A 21,654-nucleotide genomic window follows, 5' to 3' on the forward strand; every position below is an offset into this window, starting at 1 on the left:
CACCGCTATAATATTTACAAAAACACTTGCAGAAATAAAATAAACAAACATAGTTTCTTACCAGATAAGAAATATCAAATAAACTTACCGATTATTCTAATAAGTTTGGCGTACTATTTATTGATCAGTTGTTAACATTGATCTATAGAGATTGCATGATAAAGACTAGATTAATATACATGCTAAAAATACATAAAAAGTGATCACGTCATTTATTTTCACAGATGTTTTCAGAGATAACTTACGTATTTAAGATACTCATGGAAACTTATTTATATTATATGTAAAGATTTGTCACACTAAAACGAAGTTATAATTTTCTTCTAATGAATGGCAACACTATAAAATAGTTAACTAGCTTGCATAGGGTCAGTTTTTGTTTCAAAGTTGTAATTGTCCAATTGTCTAGAATTAAGAAATTTTAAAAGACTCTTTATCTGCATTTTCCATAAACTAATGACGTTGCTCTTGTTATCTGTTTATGGAAACCAGACAATGTGCATTTTCTATATTTCTATATAATGAAATATTCTATATTTTAATTACGTGAACCTCATTCTTATTTTGATATCTTACATAGTAGCTGTTTGTACATACTATTATGATAAAAGTGCTACCGTTATATGGGTAAAGAATCGCTTAAATTTTGAATGAAGCGCTGGTATTAGTTTATTCACAGATTAGGCTCATAACTGGTGAACTATTCTTTTATTTGGCATTTCTACTGCCATTCTATTTTGTGTAAACAAAATTACAAGGCAATTTTGTCTAGTTGATTATTTTTTAAATTAACAGTAATGTCTCAAAAACTAATATTTTCACAGTTCACTACTTTTCATCAGAGGTTTTGATGATTCAGTATTTTCTAAACTGCACAAAGTGACCATTAAACAACAAGCACCAGTATTCTGATTAATATTTATTATTTATTTACTGATCTTTCTCCATATTTTTAGGGCCAGGTGGCTAGGGCACTCGACTAGTAATCTGAGGGTCGCTGGTTCGAATCCCCTTTCTTCCAAGATGCTCATCTTTTGAGCCTTAAGGGCATTATAATGTGATGGTCAATCCCACTATTCGTTAGTACAATAGCATTCCCAGAGTTGGTAGCGGGTGACGATGACTAGCTGTCTTTCCTCTAGTCTTACACTGCTAAATTCGGGATGGCTCGCGCAGACAGCCGTCGTATAGCTTTGCTCGAAATTCAAAAACAAACCAAGCCATTCCACTATGGCTGAACTTTATATTTTTAAATTTGCAGGCGCAACAAAATTCAAAGTATTTTTGGTTCTTGCTCTTGGTTTTGTTGATCTCACTACACAACAAAGTTTATGCTTCTTAAACACTGTTGGGTGTTCCTTATAGATTTTTGGCTACTGATAACGAAAATCACATCCAAATTTGCCCATCACGTACCCTTTCATCTAAATCTTCAGTTTTGCTACAATGAAAAAGCCATATCAGGGCAACTAGAATCCGTCAATGCTTGCTTACTACTGTTGGACACTGCAAAGTGATGCACCGGACATTGAATACAAACGAAAATCAGGAGCAAAACGCTTTTAATTATGTTGAACGTAATAGCATATTAGCAACATAAACGCAATCAAATACGTTATTACCAGTGAACAGTTAACTGTCTATTTTTCAGAGTTCCTATGTGATTAAGCAAAACCAGAACTATATTTGTGCATACCCACCAGATACCTGTCACAATCAGCAAAAATTTTTCAGGAAGCAACACTTTTCAAAAAAGTGTTGTGGAGTTACGAAACGATAAAGAAAATACTGTTACTTCAAGAAACGATTTATCGAAAGAAGTTTGAGTTCCTTTTTCTATTTTTGTTTCATATTTCTTAATAGCTAGGTTCCAACTAGTCTAGAACCTGTAATAATCCATAAGTACAAACACGCCAAAAAAGACAAACCAGGAAACAGAGAATTTTATTAGTTACACCAGTATGTTTTAGTTTAATATCTTTACAAAGAATTTTAACATTTTGAAATCGCTCAAAGTACCTGAGCTAGTTCTGTATAATTTGAAATATTCTCTAACGCAGACTAATTTGTTATTTATAAACTGACTGGGTAACAAAAAGTAATCAAAAAGGATAATAAAACACCCATTATTTAATTAGGATTTTTTAAAGTTATTCAGCATTTCAAGACCAATAACACATAATGTGTGAAACTAAATTATAGTATTATTACAAAATAAGAAACACCATTTGTGTATGAGTATGTGTGTGTTATATATATATATATATGTATTACAACCATAAATTTTAAGTCATAAACAAAACATTAAAATTAAACAAAATACACTTGATATTTTAAAAAAGATCCTAGAGTACAAGTTACAACCTGGAATTCATTTTATAATCCCACGTTGTAACTTGTACCTTAAAATCTTTTTCAAAAATGTGTATTTTGTTTAATTTTAATGTGTTTTGTTTATAGCTTAAAATGTACGGTCATAATATAATTAATCAGAGGTTGGGATTTTTTTTTTTTAACGCAGTCCTTCCTCAGGATTTTGTTTACTTATTTGGCTTTATTTGGATGTAATTATTTAATTTCACTAAAATATTTGTATGTATATATATATATATATATATATATATATAACATACATAATAACAGTTTGGTACTCCATAAGGTTTACACGAATCTTTTTAAAATGCAATACATATAACTGCACATTTATAAACTGTACACCGGTGAACAATAAAATAAATTTAATAGTCTGCCCTTTGTAATATATAGCTTTTTGTTTCGTTTAGAAAATAAAGAAGGACAAAAGGTGGGAAATAACTTTTAACCTCTTGGATATTAGTACACAAATAAAGGTATTTCGTAACAAAAAATTACAAGAAAAATCGAGACGTGGTTTATCACGTGATAGCAATTAGTCAAAAATAAAAATAGTCCACTACTAGTTTCAGAAAATAACAAACACTAACTGCCGTCTCCGGTTCTTTCTTTTCGCTTCTTGATCACCTCGAGAGGAACAGTTTTTAGGTCATAAGCTAGACCAAGAAAGGCCATGAAGTCAATGAACATAGTGGTTACGGTCCACCTGAAGCCTAATTCGCTTGTGGCGTAATCCCAGGGAAAAGTATGATGGTAGTTATGGAATCCTTCTCCCATGGTGCTGATTATAACGCATTTGTTTTCTCGTGGATTAATATACCGATCGTAAGGCCTATTTCCCCATATGTGAGCGGCACTGTTTACAAGCCAGGTTACGTTTAATGTCCAGCAATAACGGAGGATCACGGCCACGTAGAAAGCGTTCCAATACGTTTCATTCCAAAACCAGACTGGCACTACAGTTGGCATAACGAAACAACACAACCCAATCAAAGGTGTGTAATATCTGGAAAGGGAGAGAATAAAACTTTAATATATATTTATAAAACGAATAACTGAAGGCTCGACGTTCAGATGTTGATTTTTTAAGAACTATTTTCTTGAAATTTGTTTTAAAAAGGTTTTGCACAAAGCTTGGATTAGTTTAAATCGTACTAGCCACCCCTAATTTAACAGTGTAAGACTAAAGGAAAGGAAGTTGGTCATCACTGACAACTCTTGGGCTATTCTTGTACCAACGAATAGTGGAATTCACTGTCACATTATAATGTTCCTACGGATGAAGTGGTGAGAATGTTTGGAGGGAAGGAAATTCGAACCCATGACCCTCAGAGTACGAGTCGAGTGCCCTAACCATCTGGTCATGCTTGGCCTGCTAGATAAAGAATAATTACGTTAGTTGTCCCTAATTTCGAGTTTATGGCCTAAGTGCATGACAGCTACTCAACAACAACCACTATCTACCCTTGAGCTAATATAATTTAATACTTTCACTCGATCGTCACTCTTATGATAATCCAAACCCTAAACACGTGGAGTGGGTCACATCCAGCCACTTTCTAAAAGAGGGTAAACTTCTTAGCGTTGTATTTTATATGGAATTTTGCAACGGTATAATTGGTTTAGAGCAAAGTCACATTAGACTACCCGCTGTGTCAATTGCGAATAATTGACCCCGGATTTTAGCGATGTATGTCCGTATACGTACTGTTGTCCCAGCGGAAAGCATTTGCAACAGAAGGAAGACAATTTTGATTCAGTTTTATTGCGATAAATCCTAAGAATCTTAGAAACTGAAATATAATGCTTTTACATATGGTAAGTGACAGTATGTATTGACTTATTATAAATATTAAGTGGGTATCTTTACGGACTTAGAACTGTAGAAATTGGGTTTCCATACTCATGGTGGGCAGAGCATAGATAGCCCATTGTGTAGCTTTGTGCTTAATTACACACATAGAAACTCACAAAGAATGTTTTACGTTTGGTAAGTAAATTGAAATCTAAAAGAAATTGAATGCGGCATCTATTGAAAATTTAGGAATTACATATTATTCTAAATGTTCGATCAATAATCATTTTTTAAACGGTAAAACTACACAGAGCTACTTACAATAACCACAAAACATAAATAGAACAGTAAAAATCTGTTAGTCACGTACACAGATATGTAAAACTGATTTTAATTTTGTATTCACGCGTTTAAGTATTATGAGCTGTGTCGTATCTTACTTTTTAATACATTGTATAAACTCATAACTTGAGCAAAAACATACTTAAAACTGGAAGTTTTAAATTATATAAAACACATTTAAAGTTTTTTCACATGACAAACAGATTGTTAGTGTGAAATATGTTCAGTACGGCTATCAGAAGAGGGGGAACGGATTTCTTGAATAAAGAGTTTTCTCTTATGGTATTGATATGAATTAAAACTTATAAAATTAAACATAATGATTGTAATTATTGGTAATCAAATACCAGTGATGTATAAATAACATGTTAAGTACCTGTTGCGTTATCGCAAAAACATTAATAGAATATTTTGCGATTAGATACAGAGAAACTTAAGATAGAATTACATATTATTATTATTAAAGAATACAACCACTGGGAAGGGTAAATGTATTTCACTGGACTTTATTTAAGTTAAATGTCAGTATCAAACAAGTTATTGAATTTCATTAGTAAATACGTAAAATTTGAGGTTCGATTCCTATACGGGTAAGACATAGTATACGCACAATTTTGTAATTACTGAAAATTAACAGTCGAAGTGCATTGTTCATTTTTACTTGTGAATAAACCAATGAAATAAAAGAAAAGAGAAATTAAACTAATCTTCCATCTGTAATTATCCCCACCCCACTCCACCCCAGTGGGACGGATGTATGTCTGATGACTCTCGAAATCGAGTTCTGATATCCACGGTGAGCGAAGCACATATAGTCCATTGTGTAGCCTTGTATGTAATTACAAACAAACATTCGTAATTTTCTTTGTTCATAATTTATAAGTGCAGTTTAGCCGTCAGAAATTACAAAAAAGGGAGGATGGAGCTACATACACGTGAGAGCTTTAGCAACATTTGTTTATTTTGTTAAATGCGACCACATCATTGTGGTGAAAATCTGGGAATTTTTCAAACGAATTCCAATTAAAGTTGATCCCAGAAGACATTTGAGATATGGATAAGTTTCATCACATGGAATTTAACCGATTAATGTATATTTAGTTCATCTTATTTAAAATATAACCTCAGTAACAATATTTAAAATAGTGTTTACCATCACAATTTAATTTTCTATCACAAAATAGGTGTCACCACATAGTTTCTTAGTAGCAACCCGAAAGGCTTATATTTTAATGCTAAAGCCAGGTTTCGTATTTGTGATGGGCTCACACAAATAGCCCATTGTGTAATTTGCGTTTATCAACAAACTAAACAGTCAAACAAAGCAAAGTAGAATGTATTAAGAGTTTTGTATTCAGTTTTGTAACATATATTATTTCTATAATTCTGCATAATTATAAACATAATGATGAAATAGATAACGAAAACGAGAAAAAATCTACGTCAGAAACATGCGATCACTTTGGCATCTTATGACGACAAAAATTACTGACCTTTCACGTGACTCGCTTATTGTTATCTGGTGTTATGAATCACGAGACCCAAGAGTCAATAAAAAGAAGAATTATTCGATTTCATACAATCCTTATTAATTTAAAGTACAAAAATGTTTAATGTAACTTTGCACAATGATAATACTAACTTCTTCCGATATTTAACGATATATAATGTAACCTTATATAATGGTGATACTTTCTCCAATGCTCAACAATATATAGCGCGCCCTCGTACAATAATACTTTTCTGATGTTAAACAATATATAATGTAGCATTACATAATGACAATACTTTCTCCAATGCTTAACAATATATAGATCACTCTTGTACAATAAAATGTTCTGATGTTACTAATATATAATGTAGCCTTACATAATGATAATACTTTCTTCGATATTTAACAATATACAGTCATGTAAAAAAGTTAGGACACCCTATGAAAGCCTGTGTACTTTTGTAAAATTTTTGGATAGATAGATATTTAATCTCAATTTCAACAATACTGAGAGCTTATAGGAATATAACTAAACAATTAAAACTGAAGAAAAGACTTTTCAAGATCTTCTGTAAATGTAATTCTACAAAAATGCATATTCTAACTGAGGAAAACGTTAGGACACCCTACCCCTAATAGCTAGTGTTACCCCTTTGGCTGAAATAACTGCAGTGAGACACTTCTTGTAGCCATCTATCAGTCTCTGACATCGGTCTGAAGAATATTTGCCCCACTCCTCAATGCAGAATTATTTCAGCTGTGAGATGTTTGAGGGGTTTCTTGCATGTACAGCCCGTTCCAAGTCACCCCACAGCATCTCAATGGGATTAAAATCTGGGCTTTGATTTGGGCATTCCAGTACTCTCAGTTTCTTAGTTTTCAGCCAGACCTTGGTGGATTTACTGGTATGTTTTGGGTCATTGTCGTGTTGCAGGGTCCAGTTCCGCTTCAGTTTTAATTTTCGTACAGATGGTCTCACATGATCCTCAAGCACCCTCTGATACACAGGAGAATTCATGGTGGATTCTATGATTGTGAGTTGTCCAGGTCCTGCTGCAGCAAAGCAGTCCCAACCCATGACACTTCCACCTCCATGCTTCACAGTTGGTATGAGGTTCTTTTCCTGGTTGCTGTATTTGGTTTACGCCAAACATGTCCTCTGTTCTGGTGTCCAAATAATTCAATTTTGGACTTATCTGTCCAAAGAACATTATTCCAGAAGTCCTGGTCTTTGTCTATATTTTCTCTGGAAAACTTCAGCCTGGCCTTGATGTTTCTCTCAGAGAGCAAAGGTTTTCTCCTTGCACACCTCCCATGCAAGTTAAACTTGTGCAGTCTCTTTCTGATTGTAGAGGCATGCACTTTCACATCAACAGTATCCAGAGCCTGCTGTAGGTCCCGTGATGACAGGTTAGGGTGTTTGGAGATCTCTTTTTAGCATCTTGCGGTCTGTTCTCGGGGTGAACATGCTTGGACGACCAGATCTGGGCATGTTGGCAGTTGTTTTGAAAGCCCTCCACTTGTTGACTATTTTCCGGACAGTGGGCTGATTTCAAAATCTTTTGGGATCTTTTTGAATCCCTTACCAGACTCATAAGCTGCTACAAATTTCTTTCTGAAGGCCTTAGACAGCTCTTTTGCTCTCACCATGGTGCTCACTCTCACTTCAACAGTTAGGAGCACACCAAACTAAATGTCTGAGGGTTAAATAGAACAAGCCTCATTCAAAACGCTGAGTAACGATCTTCTAATCATGTCTACCTGGTGTGATACACCTGTGTGTGAGTTGAGCCATTTTAAGTGGGAATAAATGTGGGGGTATCCTAACTTTTTCCTCAGTTAGAATATGCATTTTTGTAGAATTACATTTACAGAAGATCTTGAAAAGTCTTTTCTTCAGTTTTAATTGTTTAGTTATATTCCTATAATCACTCAGTATTATTAAAATTGAGACTAAATATCTATATATATCCAAAAATGTTACAAAAATATACAGGCTTTCATAGGGTGTACTAACTTTTTTCACATGACTGTATAGCGTACTTTTGTACAATAATATTTTTATGATGTTGACTATATATAATGTAGCCTTACATAATGATAATACTCACTTCCTCTGATATCTAACGATTGGGTCTGCCAAGATGTCAGTACAATCGACCGTCTTTCCCTTTTCAATGACGTCAGGATGTTTTCTAACCAATAGCCATCCTATGTGTGAGAAGAAAAACCCTCGTTTAGCGTTATGAGGGTCGGCTTCCGTCTCAGAAAACTTATGATGGACTCTGTGGTCCCTGGACCATTCATAGATGTCGTTCTGTAAACGTAATTAAGTTTGGTACAACTATGAACTTTAGTAAATATGTCGCTATATACTAATGCAGGCGAGAAAGTTCTGAAACCTATGATGTAAACATCAAAACAGATATGGTACTAGCTGTTGTGTGGTTTAAAATACTTCGCTCGAGATGAGCTGTCAGAGCTTTGAATTCAGATAATGTTCCAAACTTAATTGAGCATATACTGGATTATTATTGTTTCATGGCTTACTTAGGCTTACGTGAGTTACGGATTTCAAACAAGAAAGAAACAAAAACCCTGTAGAAATGCATAATATTTCTTACCTGAAATGCTATTAAGTTAAAGAATGCTAGCAGTAGTCTCAGAGGCCACTTGGCCTTGTAAGATCGATGTGACCATAACCGGTGAACTCCAGCAGTTATCCCCAAGCCTGATATAATGTACAATAAAAACGCTGTAAAAGGAAAAGAAGCAAAATTTCAACATAGGCCATTTGTAGAATTTACTGGTCTATTTGTGTTTTCACATCTTTATTTATCTTATATTTGTTTATCTACAAGTTCGATATATAGGATTAATTAACATTTGGAACTCGCTTCTTCGAGTGTTGTAAAAATCAATAGTAAGTTGCTTTAAAAATTCCACTTATTTCTATCAGCAAGAGGACTGTTTGTTTGTTTTGAAATTTCGCGCAAACCTACCTAAGAGCTATCTGCGCTAGCCGTTCTTAATTTTGTAGCGTAAGATAAGAGAGAAGACAGCTAGTCATCATCACCCACCGCCAACTCTTTTACCAACGAATAGTGAGATTGATCGTCACATTATAACCCTTCCACGGCTGAAAGGGCGAGCATGTTTGATGCCATTGAGCTTCGAATCTGAGACCCTCAGATTTCGAGTTGAGCGTCTGAACCACCTAGCCACGCCAGGCCCATTAAAAGGAAATACCTGTTTTTATATTTATACTATAATTGTAGTTGTCATGAAGAAGTGACTCAGTTATTCATTTGATTCCTTGTCATTTCAGTGAATTATATCTGAACATGCAATAAATAGAAGTAACTAATTTTAAATGTTGATAGTTTAATTATCGTACTTAACATGTATTTCAACATCAAGATTTATTAGGCCTAAAATTTGTGATAAAAGTCATGTCACCGTTATTTTTAGAATCATTAAACTGTGTATAGAAATAGCGTTTTTGGAATTTCTTGTCACATAGTTAAGCCGAACTGACATGTTCCGGTATTATATGAAAGGCGTCTTTGGCAGTGACTTGTGATAAACAAATGATAGATCTAAAGTGCTATTTTTACACGTCTTTGATTGGGAGTCCGTAGTGGACAATTTATGATGAATGTGAGAGAAAAAAAGTCTGCAGTTAAATTTAGTATCATTATTTTTCAAAGATCTTAAGCCTATTATTTTTCAGAGATATTAAGCCTATTATTTTTCAGAGATATTAAGCCTATTATTTTTCAACGCTTCTTATGTTTGTGTTTATTAACGTTTCTCTAAAATTTATAGCAGTTCTTATTAAAATTGTTGCCAAAATGTGAAAGTAACCTTGTAAGAACTTTACAAATGGCGATGACGTATTGTTACAATAAATTGCTCTATTAGGTTTGTTGAATTTCCTGCGAAGATATTCGAAGGATTAATCGTCACATTATAATGCCTCCGGATTTTCAACGCCAACATCAGGGGTTAGATTCTCCTCGATGAACACAGCAGGTAGCCTGACATGGCTTTGCTATAAGAAAATCCTATCTACATACCGACTTATAATGCTTCAGTGGATGAAAGGGTTAGAACCTTCGGCAATGATTTTTCGGTATTGTAATTTTCATGTTATGAATGGAAAGCCGTAGCTTCCACATCCGTATAAATTATATTCTCTCTTTCACACACACAGACAATAAATGTATTTTCTAATTATAACTAATAAACTTTTGAAGCTCTGTCACTACGTTCCAAGGTAGCCTTTAGTGGCTAACACAATTGATTACTAAACATCATTTATATGACTAAGTGGTCCTATTTTAACTAAAATAATGTTTTGCTACAGGAAGGGATTCGAAGGAAGAATTACAAATCTCTCTACCACTTTTAATACTAGCTCAACATGGTCAGATGGTTAGAGGCACGTAGCTTGCAATATGTGGACCACGGGTTTGAACCCCCACCAAGCATGCTTGCCCTTTCAGCCGTGCGGGCATTATACTGTTCAGTCAATCCCGCTATTCATTCGTACAAGGATAGTCCAAGGGTGGTGGATGATGATAATTAATGCCTTGATTCTGGTCTTTTACTGCTAAATCAGGCACGACTAGCACAGTAAAGCTCTCCACGATGACAAGAAACATACCTTAAGTAAAAATGTGTTTTCAAGACGGCTTTAATTGAAATAAACTACAGAACAATGTTTCGACCTTCTTAGGTCATCATCAGAAGGTCAAAACGTTGTTTTGTGCTTTATTTTAATTAGTTTTAATACCCATACCACCCACACGTCTTGGAAATACAGTAGAGCTCTAGTGTAGCTTTACTATACATATAACCCATAGTGTAGCTTTTGCGCTTAACAATAGACAAACGGAGTGATGTCTTTCAGTAATTTGCTTTTATTTGACTGTATTTGTGTTTTGTTTGGTAAAATGCCTTTATACAAACTGGCTGCGGAGACAAATGCAGCAGTTTTACGTTGAAAGGATGTTGTTACTTTGGGCATCTATAACTGCTTTAATATTTTAAGTTTCGTTTCACATCTGCGACTAGCAAGTAAAAGTTGAAATTGGCATATCCTGGTTGCAGCGCGAGTGTTACTTCCACACACGTACCCGTTTTATAAACATATACATTTCTTTTTTCTGTGTTCATGCTCTTGATCAAGTTCATTCCACAATACGTATGACACTTTTTTTTTTTTTGCCTAGTTGTGTGGGCTTCATCTTTCTTGGTGTTCCAAGAACTTTAAAAAAATTACATATTTTTAGAATAGTTAGTCATTTTGTGACGGAGAAAAATCACATTCTCACAATAATTAAATTACTTTTTGATATATTTTGCTTACTATGCAAAAAAAAAAAAAAAAAATAAATCGTAGTTTCGAATGGAACAAGCTACCTGACCTGGAATCTAATATTAGGTTATAGACAAATTTAATGACAGAAAAGTAAATATTCATTTGCAATAACAGAAGAAGAAACAAACAAACAAACAAACTCAAAATACAATTTACAGTGTTAGCATTACTTTATAAAACTACAAGTAGATGGCAAAACAAGTCAAACCTTTTAAAACAGAAAATATATTAGGTGCCCTCTTCAAAAAATACCAAAATAAAAAGCTCAACAAGAACAACAATAACAAAAGATAAAAATTAATCTAATAAAACTTCCATTAACAAATATGATGGAGAAACAACGACACGCAATTAATTTGAGCATCTTACTTTAAATATTCCATCTACATCTTGTCAAAATCTATAAAAACAATTTAATTTTTAAAGCAATTATTCCAATAATAATCACTAAACATAAAAATAATTTTATGATGTTATGCTCAAAAAGAAGCATAAATTGTTGTATTAACTATTCAAGTGCTTGCGAGTTGATTAAGTTAAAATAAAAAAAAAGATTTATTCATTTAAATTTTTGTCTGTTTGTTTGTAATTAGTTACATATCTGCACAATGGACTGCCTGATAGAGCTCTGGATTATGAAACTGGCGAACCATGCCATTTTATAACATTTTTAAGTCGTGGGTGTGTTACAAGAGTAACAATCACTACCCCAGCATGAATGGTGGATGCTGCTAATGAACTTCTTTCTTTTTAGTCTGAAATTCGAAATTAAGAACGGCGGCAGATAGCCTATATAGCTTTGCCATAAAAGCGAATATGCTAGTTTTTATTTTTATTCTCTTGTCAGTTTATAAACCTTTGTTCACAAAGGGAAATTCACCATCAACCATCATCGAAGGTTAATAACTGCGACTGTTTTATTCTATCATTGCTGTACATCGTGCACCAGGGATGACGGAGGACGTTAAATTATACAATTAAGTGTTTGTGTTTTCTTATATCAAAGCCATCTCGGGCCATCTGCGGTGTTCATCAAAGAGAACTGAACCCCTGATTTTTGGGTTGTGAATATGTAGACTTACCGCTGTACCACCGAGGGATTGACTGTATAATCAAGGGATTCTTTTTCAGGAAATTTTCAAAGAATGCCAAACACATCATTAACTCTGGAAAACATCTAAAATATAAGACTGTTTGAAACGCAACAGGCCTGAACTGTATTTATAATCTGAAATGTACTCTAACTCATATAAACGTATAAGAATGTTTATTGTTAAGCATAAAGATATATCATGGGTTGTCGGTGTTATGCCCACCACTAGCATCGAAGCTCGTGGTGCCCCTTCGGAGCTATCGTTAAATCGCTAGGCTAGCATCAAAATAAGAATATTTAGTCTATTCTTGTTTACTTTTATGAGTTGAAATCACAAGGGGGCACAAATGATTATTCGTTTGTTTACTTGTTTCAGCACAAAGCTCTATTTGCGATTGGGACTCGAACCCAGGATTTTATAGTGTTGTAGGTTAATAAACCCATCGTTGACTCACTGAAAGACGAGTAGAAGATAAGTTGATACCGCAGAAGCTATAACGACTTTAATCACAGTTTTCAAACCCGAGTGATCGGCCCAGACGGCAACTATATAGGACGAGTATTTGGCAACAAGAATTCGGACTCGCAGCCTTCAGATTGCGAGTCGAGTTCTACTCTAATCATAAAGCCATGCCAGGCTCAAGCTATAAACTTTATGCTGTATTTAGGGGAAAATTAAATAGGAAAAATTACGAACCATACAGAGCAAGTTGCTTTATAATAAGCTATAAGACACTGGTACACAACTAAATGGGCCTGACATGGCCAGGTGGTTAGGACTCGTAATCTGAAGGATGCGGGTTCGAATCTCCGTCACATTAAACATACTTGCTTTTTCAGCCGTGGGGGCGTTATAATGTGACGATCAATCTCACTACTCGTTGGTAAAAGAGTAGCCCAAGAGTTGGCGGTGGGTGGTGATGACTAGCTGCCTTCCTTCTAGTCTTGCACTGCTAAATTAGGATCGGCTAGCACAGATAGCCCTTGTATGGCTTTGCACGAAGTTCAAAAATAAACAAACAAACACAGCTGAATGAAGAAAAGTAATTTTATAGATTGGGTATTAGGAGAATTAACAGTTATTAAAACAATATTTCAAATTATATGCTTCATTAAGTTCACTAACATGACAGAAACGTATAAAGCACAAATTAATAATATGAAAACAGTTGTAATAGCTAAAACTTAACACAAAACTCCCTAATGGCACACCGATATGTCTGCAGACTCACAACGCTAGAAACGGGATTTCGATAACCGTAGCGGGCAGAGCTTAAATAGCCTATCGTGTAGCTTTGTACTTAATTTCAAACAACAATTATGACTCTTTTAAAAAAAATTACTTCACTTAGAAAATACACACGGTCAACTCTTTACATTTTGTAACAAACATAGTACATTGATATATTTTACTTCTATATAAATTATTTTTAATTTAAATCTGAATACGTATTCACTTTTAAATTTAACTACCTATGGGAATATTTAATCATATATTTAACTGTAATTTTTCTTAACGCTCCACACTTAAATATATTTCAGTTACAAAATGGGCGCTTTAATACACAGTTACTGCTATCTGCTAAAAAAATCCTATAAGCTGAGCCAACATTCGCTGCTATGCAGCTGGTGAGCCATTAGTACCACTACTTCTTCCACTAAAAGGAAACGCCACGTCGTCTCTCGCAAGCTTTCAGTCTGTATTTTTGCGATAACCTAGCTGCTCAGCACATACATAGAATTGTGTTCAGTTTTCATTATACGACGGTTTTGTCATCCGAGCGGTGTTCTTAAATGATGGTTGCGAGACCTGAATAATCCATTAATTTTATTGTATGCTAATTAGTAGCACGTTTTAACATCATTTTCGATTTGAAAGAAGAGGTCGGTCGATTACCAAATGTTCCGCACTAAATCAGTAGGTGAACAGTTAACAGTTTCTATATATTGTTTCTCAGGACCGTTTACACTGTGTTATTATTTACTAATACAGACGTGGTGACATTGTTTTAACGGCTTTATTGATACAGCTGCTTGTCAGAGCTGCAATCTTGAAGATAAAATCACGTGAAACAAACTCGTTCATGTACATGACAGGATGAAGACAGAAGAAGCTTACTCAACCCTGTTGATACACAGGAACACAGGAATAGCTAATATAAAACCACGCTTAATTTGCCGGTATTTAATTGTGAGGGTCGAGAGCTTGATACAAAAATGAGCATGCGCGAAAGTACTATTAATGAGAGGCTAATTCACCCATGGCATGTGATCACTTAGAATTGGGAAAGTGCCAAACACATACTTTAACGAAAGTAAGATAGCGAGTAGGTGGAATTGAAAGTTATTTTTTTTATTACCGTTAAATTTTCGAAAACTTGAGCTACTTTTTATTAATCATTCAGTATTCAAGTGCTAAGTACCAAACTATTCTAAACGATAAATATTAAGGGTAAAGTTTTTCTTGCCACATCATTTTACATTGAGTAATAATAACTATTTGGTAAAAGTTAAAGGTTGCATCGAGATGCGACTTTCTCCCCAGTGGCACGGGGAAATCTCTGCAGACCTACAACGCTAAAAACCGGGTTTCGATACTCGTAGTGGGAAGAACACTATGACTCTGTGCAGCTTTGTACTTAACTACAAACAAACAATGCTTCGCAATTCCAGTTGGATTTTAAAAGCATTCATAAAAACCATAAAGTCTGAGGTGTGGGGTAAATAGGGAAACAGTGCAATGATGAATAACAACCCAAAGTGAAATTTATTCTCAACGAATAATTTCATATCACTACTATATGGAGTGCCTGTCCATTAGACGGGTGAAATAAAAAACTTGTTTGTGACAAAGGACAGACTTGTTTTGAATTTCGCTCGAGGGCTGTATGTGTTAGCCGTTCCTAATTTATCAGAGTAAGACTAGAGGAAGGGCAGCTAGTTATCATCATCCACTGCCAACTCTTGTGCTACTCTTTTATCAACGAACAGTGGGATTTACCACACGTTATAACGCCCCCACGGCTGAAAGGGCGAGCATGTTTGGTGTGACGGGGATTCGAGCCCTTGACCCTCGGATTACGGGTCGAGTGCCTTAACCACCTGGCCATACCGGGCCCACAGGATAGGAAATTGTCCTTTTTTTTTATATTACCATAATAAACATTAAAAGTGCAATAACAATATGTAAATGTAGCATTACTAAAAATAAAGACATACTCTTTTCAAAAATTATATCACTGCGAATTTAAATGGGTGTGCAATTCTTTTCCTTCCTCATGCCATCCTATATCACTGTATCAGGGTTGGTGCTGATCGGTCAAGAAATGTGGAAACGTATATGAAACAACTACACAAGTTGACGTTTACTTATATAGAGCCCACAGTAACAAAGTAGAATGCCTGTGGACTTACAACACTAGAAACCAGTGATGAGCAGAGCACAGACAGCCCATCATGTAGCTTTGTGCTTAATTACAAACAACATTTATGTAGATTAGATACAGGTAACATAGTACCACTCGGTCAGATTTGAAAGCACCACAGATAATAATGTAATGTGAAGTTTATTTTTTTGTAATTACAATATTTAAAATATCTTCTCCATAAGAAATTAAAAATCGAGCATGACTCTGGTTTATTCGCGTCACTTCTCAAACCATACAATAAGAACATTTCTAACATCTCACGTGATTGTTATATAACTATATTCTGTTTAACTTACACTTCCTACTTATATAAGCAAAAGTTCTGTATAAGTAACACACAAGTCAAAATGTGCCCGGCATGGCCAGGGGTTAAGGCGCTCCACTCGTAATCCGAGGGTCAAGGGTTCACATCCCTGTCACACCAAACATGCTCGCCCTTTCAGTCTTGGGAGCGTTATAGTGTGATGGTGAAACTCACTATTCGTTGGTGAAAGAGTAGCCAAAGAGTTGGCGGTGGGTGGTGATGACTAGCTGCCTTCCCTCTAGTCTTACACTGCTAAATTAGGGACGGCTAGCGCAGATAGCCCTCGTGTAGTTTTCCGTGAAATTAAAAAACAAACAAACAAGTCAAAATGTTCAACTCTAATGAATTTTATTGATCTTGTATATAACAAACGTACGTAGGCTGTAAAATGTTTCAATTGCAACTACTACTGAGTCATATACATTTCTAGGAGAGAATTTAGTCACCTACACACACGACCATTAGTCATATTACACATTGTTTTACATCTGCCGTAAGTACACAACTTTGATGTATTCATTTGACAAATATACTTGTCAAGGACTGTCAATGCTAAAGACCAAAAGTCAGAAGCGTTAAACTGACACGTATTGCATTGTCCAAAGGTTTTGACCACAGATAACTACGGTTCACGTGAGAGTGTGTTTTTTTTATAGCAAAGCCACATCGGGCTATCTACTGAGCCCACCGAGTGAAATCGAACCCCTGATTTTAGCGTTGTAAATCCGTAGACTTACAGCTGCACTAGCGTGGGGTAGTTCACATGTATAAATATTAGATGTACACCATTTTTCAGATCGTGTCAGTACACAAGGCCAAAAATGAGAGGTATGAAACTGACTTGTAAATCAAGAGTATTAGCATGTACACAATGCTAAGGAATTTTCTATTGACAGGTTTATTAGCGCAGCATCTCACAATTCGAAGAAAACCATAGGTTAGATGTGTTAGTTTATCGTGAACAAGGATAGGCGTACCACTAAACAGATGGTAAGACAACTGTATGTGTATTTAATGGTAAACTTGATTGTTTGATTGAAATTAAGCACAAAGCTACACAATGGGCTATCTGTGCGCTGCCCACCACTGGGAGGACAGTAAACTTGCGTTATTGTAGAGTTAAGAGGTGTAAAACAAAATAAAGACGAGCACTTTATTATATAATACCAGTTTATCCTCTTTTGTTTGAAATTTTTATGAAACCACATTTGGTCTTTATAGAGAAACACAATCCAGCACATAAGCAGAGAACAGCAGGAAAGTTGTCAGGCAATTCAGGAAAGGAAGTGTTTAAGGAAGGGTAACTTACTGACCCTGATGGTGATTCATCTGTTTGTGTAATCAATTGAAAGTGTTTCAGGAAGGGTAACCTGACACTGATGGTGATTCATCTGTTTGTGTAATCAATTGAAAGTGTTTCAGGAAGGGTAACCTGACACTGATGGTGATTCATCTGTTTGTGTAATCAATTGAAAGTGTTTCAGGAAGGGTAACCTGACACTGATGGTGATTCATCTGTTTGTGTAATCAATTGAAAGTGTTTAAGGAAAGGTAACTTACTGACCCTGATGGTGATTCATCTGTTTGTGTAATCAGTTAACTAAACTCTAGTGAAAAACATTCAGTAATTCATGTTTTTTGTGTTTTAATTTAAGCAGAGAGGTAAAGTATTGTAACTTTACTATATATTTTCAGTGTTTATTTCTTTTATTTCTGTTTGTTGAATTTCTTCAGTTATATAATGTTGGTCAACTTGAAATGTCTTTTTCGAATCAAATTTTATTAAATTAGATCCTTACTGACAGGAAATAAATGCTTGTAGTCTTGTCGTAACATAAATATCTCCTTCACGTACATGAAAGTTTTCAACACAGCTGAATTTCATTGTTAATTACAGATGTTGCCTAGGGCCTTTATGTCAGGGTTATTGTTAAAGGACAGGAATACGAGCATATAACCACTTTTATATAACTTTTTATCCGCCTGTGTGACCACTTTTCTAAAAAATATGTACATCTCAAAACAAGTTCTAACAGATATGTGATTGTTTGTTTGACAGGTAATTCCACACTTTACTGTCATTGCTTTGCTGATATAAAATTACGCTAATTAGCAAATAAATAAACATAACATTAATCTGTGTTACAACACTGAAGTGTACTATCTCATTTTATATTAATACATGTATCTATCGTTCGTTGTATTAACAGTGATTTTTTTGGGACAGAATGTCAAGCACCTCTTTTTGAATTTTAGTTTCTATTGAAACACTGAGGTTTAGACACAAATAACGTTTCTTTTTTCTTAATAAAAATTTTATTTACAATGAAATTTCCTTTAATATTGGAATGGAAACGTTTATTGTCAACAACCGCCCTCTAATATTTATTGACAATAAAGTGTCTTCTTATATTGGAACTCTTTATGTTACTAAGATTAGAACCTTATCCATCGTATAAAATACTAATTTATTCTTCTAGTGTACTTTTCGACCAAAATCATGCTATATATTTCTTCCATCAAACCATGCTAATTGGTCATTTTTCTTTAATTTTCGATACTGGGATTTCCAAATTTCAAAGGTAACTTTATATAATTTACCCATACAGCCGTATCAGAGAGCCCTGGGATTTAAGTACAAACGTCTCTACTTTTGAACTACTGACCAAGAGGAAGATACTGTAGTCAGCCAGCAGCAAATGCCACTTTGTTAGATTCACTGAACTATATGATGGGACTAAGCGTCATTTTTATAATGTTCCTATATTTGAATAATTTCCGGGGTGTGACAATTATAATTTATGTTTTACTCTTTATTTTCTGAGTATCTCTATGAGTAGAGTATCCAATCTCTTGGTTATACTAAGCGTAATGGTAATGCTATGGATAAGTAGCTTATCGTTGATTATCATAATAAGAATATTCTAATAGTAATTCGGCTTCTCAGAACAATATAGCATTGTTACCAGTTCCTAATAATGACGAAGCAGGAAAAGGAAGAGTATAGTACATAAAATGAAAATAGACAGTTGCGTTCAATGTCAGACAAGATACCGTTTCGCTGTAATAATACTTGGTAATTGGCATTGCACATACCCCAACAAGTCCCAGATAAGTCTTCTTTAATCGTAGCTTACGAGGAATCGGATTCGAAACTACAGATTTAACATAACATTGTCATGTGGACTATATTATTTGCCAAATAACTGCGTCAGGTTAAAACTGAGTTATTGTACTGTTAAAAGAGATGAGTTTGGTATGGTTTGGTTTAAATTTCGCGTAAAGCTACACCAGGGCTATCTTTGCTAGGCATGCCTAATTTAGCAGTGTAAAACTAGAGGGAAAGCAGCTACCTCTTGGGCTACTCTTTTATCAACGAATAGTGGGATGGACCGTAATATTATAACTATCCCACAGCTAAAAGGGCGAGCATGTTTGATGTGATGAAGATTCGAACTCGCGACCCTCAGATTACGAGTCGAGTGCTTTAACCACCTGGCCATGTCGGGCCTAAAGAGATGGGTGAGATGATTGGTGTGTTCATTAAACCAAGTTTGTAAGTTTGACATGATGCGAGTTATTTACTGTTCTTAAAGAATCAAGCAACTTATACCATACCATGAAAAGCTTCTCCGCCTATTATACCACTTACAGCAGTTTGAACTGTGAGGACAACGTTTCTAAAGACACATACCTCATTAAGCAATCTTAATATTTGTCCTCTGTCATCAGTACAAAATGAATAAAAGGCGCCTTATAAAACTATACTACGTCATTCGTTGCCCATAATTTTTTCACAAAGTAGTAACACTCTAACTTTCTTTTCTATTGCGTCAGAGATAAGTGATTTGGGGATTAGTTGCCCTTTGCTATATGACAAATTCTGTGATATCTTCAATATTAAGGTTAAGGTATATAAGCACTGATCCCTGTAGCTATAGAAAAAAATCTATCATAGTCTAACGATTATTGCATTTTACAAGTTTGCCCATCTCTCTTTTTTCTTGTTATGTCATCAGCTGTTGGTGGCCAGTCTTTACCAGAGACAATTATTTTTTTCAAATTAATATTGTTGAAAGATTCTAATGGCAAATGTCTTTGAACAGTCGATCAACAAATGGTCTTTATTAACAATGTCCCTGTCGGACAAGTGTCCTTTGTTACGTATTTGTGTAGGCCCGCATGGCCAGGTGGTTAGGGCGCTCGACTCGCAATCTGAGGGTCGCGAGTTCGAATCACCATCACACCAAACATACCTGCCCTTTCAGCCGTTGGGGCGTTATATTATAACGGCCAATCCCACTATTCGTAAAAGAGTAAAAAAGTAGCCCAAGAGTTGTTGGTGGATGGTGTTGATTAGCTAGCTGCCTTCCCCCATCTATCACTGCAAATTTAGAGACGTCTAGAACAAATATCGCTCGTGTAGCTTTGCGCAAAACGCAAATCAAACCGTAAGGATTTTTGCTTTGATTGTTGTATTACAGACTAGCTATATAGAAGTATATTATCCCACACATTACATAAAGTCAGTCTATGAATATTACACATAAAAGAAGTGAGTAACATATTTGTATGAGGCAAATTAATAAAATGATTAATTAGTGTTCATTTGTTTACTGAATAAAAAGTGGTATGTAGTACTTGAATGTACAGTTATGTTTTCCTGCTAGACAATAACAAAACAGATCGATGGTAAAAATGATCACGAACGTCTTTATATATTTGTTGGACTGAAGACGGACTTGATGTTTGAAACGCGATAGGTTAAAATGATCTAATCAGAAAAATCCAGTTTCTCTGTATAATTGGTTTTTGAATTTCGCCCAAAGCTACACGAGGGCTGTCTGCGCTAGCCTTCCCTAATTTAACAGTGTAAGGCTAGAAGGAAGGCAGCTAGTTATCACCACCCACCGCTAACTCTTAGGCTACGCTTTTATCAATGAATAGTGGGATTGATCGTAACATTACAACGCCCCCACAGCTGAAAGGACGAGCATGGTTAGTGCAACGGGGATTCGAATCCGCGACCCTCAGATTACGAGTCGAACAACTTAACCCACCTGGCCATGACGAGCAATTTTAGGCATAAATGTGAACTTGATGGTAGTTTTATGACAGCAATGAGTACACAAAGTAAACTGGTAGGTTTATCTAATTGTTAATCTAAGACACTGGTTGTGTTTCAGGGATGGAGAAAGAGCTTCCAGACACAGGGTAGCTAGCTGATAGTATTTAATTTGAACACACTTATGATACTTTAATAATGGTTATAAAAGCCCAAGCATAAATTATGGTTTTGTGATAATAAATATCTTTACACCTGCGACTGCTCAAACATGTACGGACATGTAAGGTAGTTTGGTAGTGGACGTGGTGTCCAGATATACAAGGCAATTTATTAGCGATACTGATTATCTAAACATGTATGATGATTACACACA

At 35.0% G+C, this 21,654-nt stretch overlaps 1 protein-coding gene across 8 annotated transcripts in view; it reads right to left on the reverse strand.

Moving 5' to 3' along the window:
- Window positions 1-1,925: 1,925 nt before the first annotated feature.
- LOC143255933 (acyl-CoA Delta-9 desaturase-like) overlaps window positions 1,926-21,654 on the reverse strand; it is a 29,030-nt gene continuing 9,301 nt past the window's right edge. For 6 of the 8 annotated variants that reach the window (XM_076512373.1, XM_076512372.1, XM_076512369.1 and 3 more), the window contains 3 exons: window positions 8,627-8,757; window positions 8,114-8,319; window positions 1,926-3,379 (listed from right to left, as the gene is read on the reverse strand). In XM_076512373.1, coding sequence (XP_076368488.1) covers window positions 2,959-3,379; window positions 8,114-8,319; window positions 8,627-8,757 — 758 coding nt within the window. In that variant the 3' untranslated portion in view covers window positions 1,926-2,958. The remainder of the gene's footprint in view (window positions 3,380-8,113; window positions 8,320-8,626; window positions 8,758-21,654) is intronic. The other 2 variants (XM_076512371.1, XM_076512374.1) reach the window with 1 other exon arrangement.

This window comes from Tachypleus tridentatus, chromosome 7 (genome assembly GCF_004210375.1).
Source record: "Tachypleus tridentatus isolate NWPU-2018 chromosome 7, ASM421037v1, whole genome shotgun sequence".
Lineage (NCBI taxonomy): Eukaryota > Metazoa > Arthropoda > Merostomata > Xiphosura > Limulidae > Tachypleus > Tachypleus tridentatus.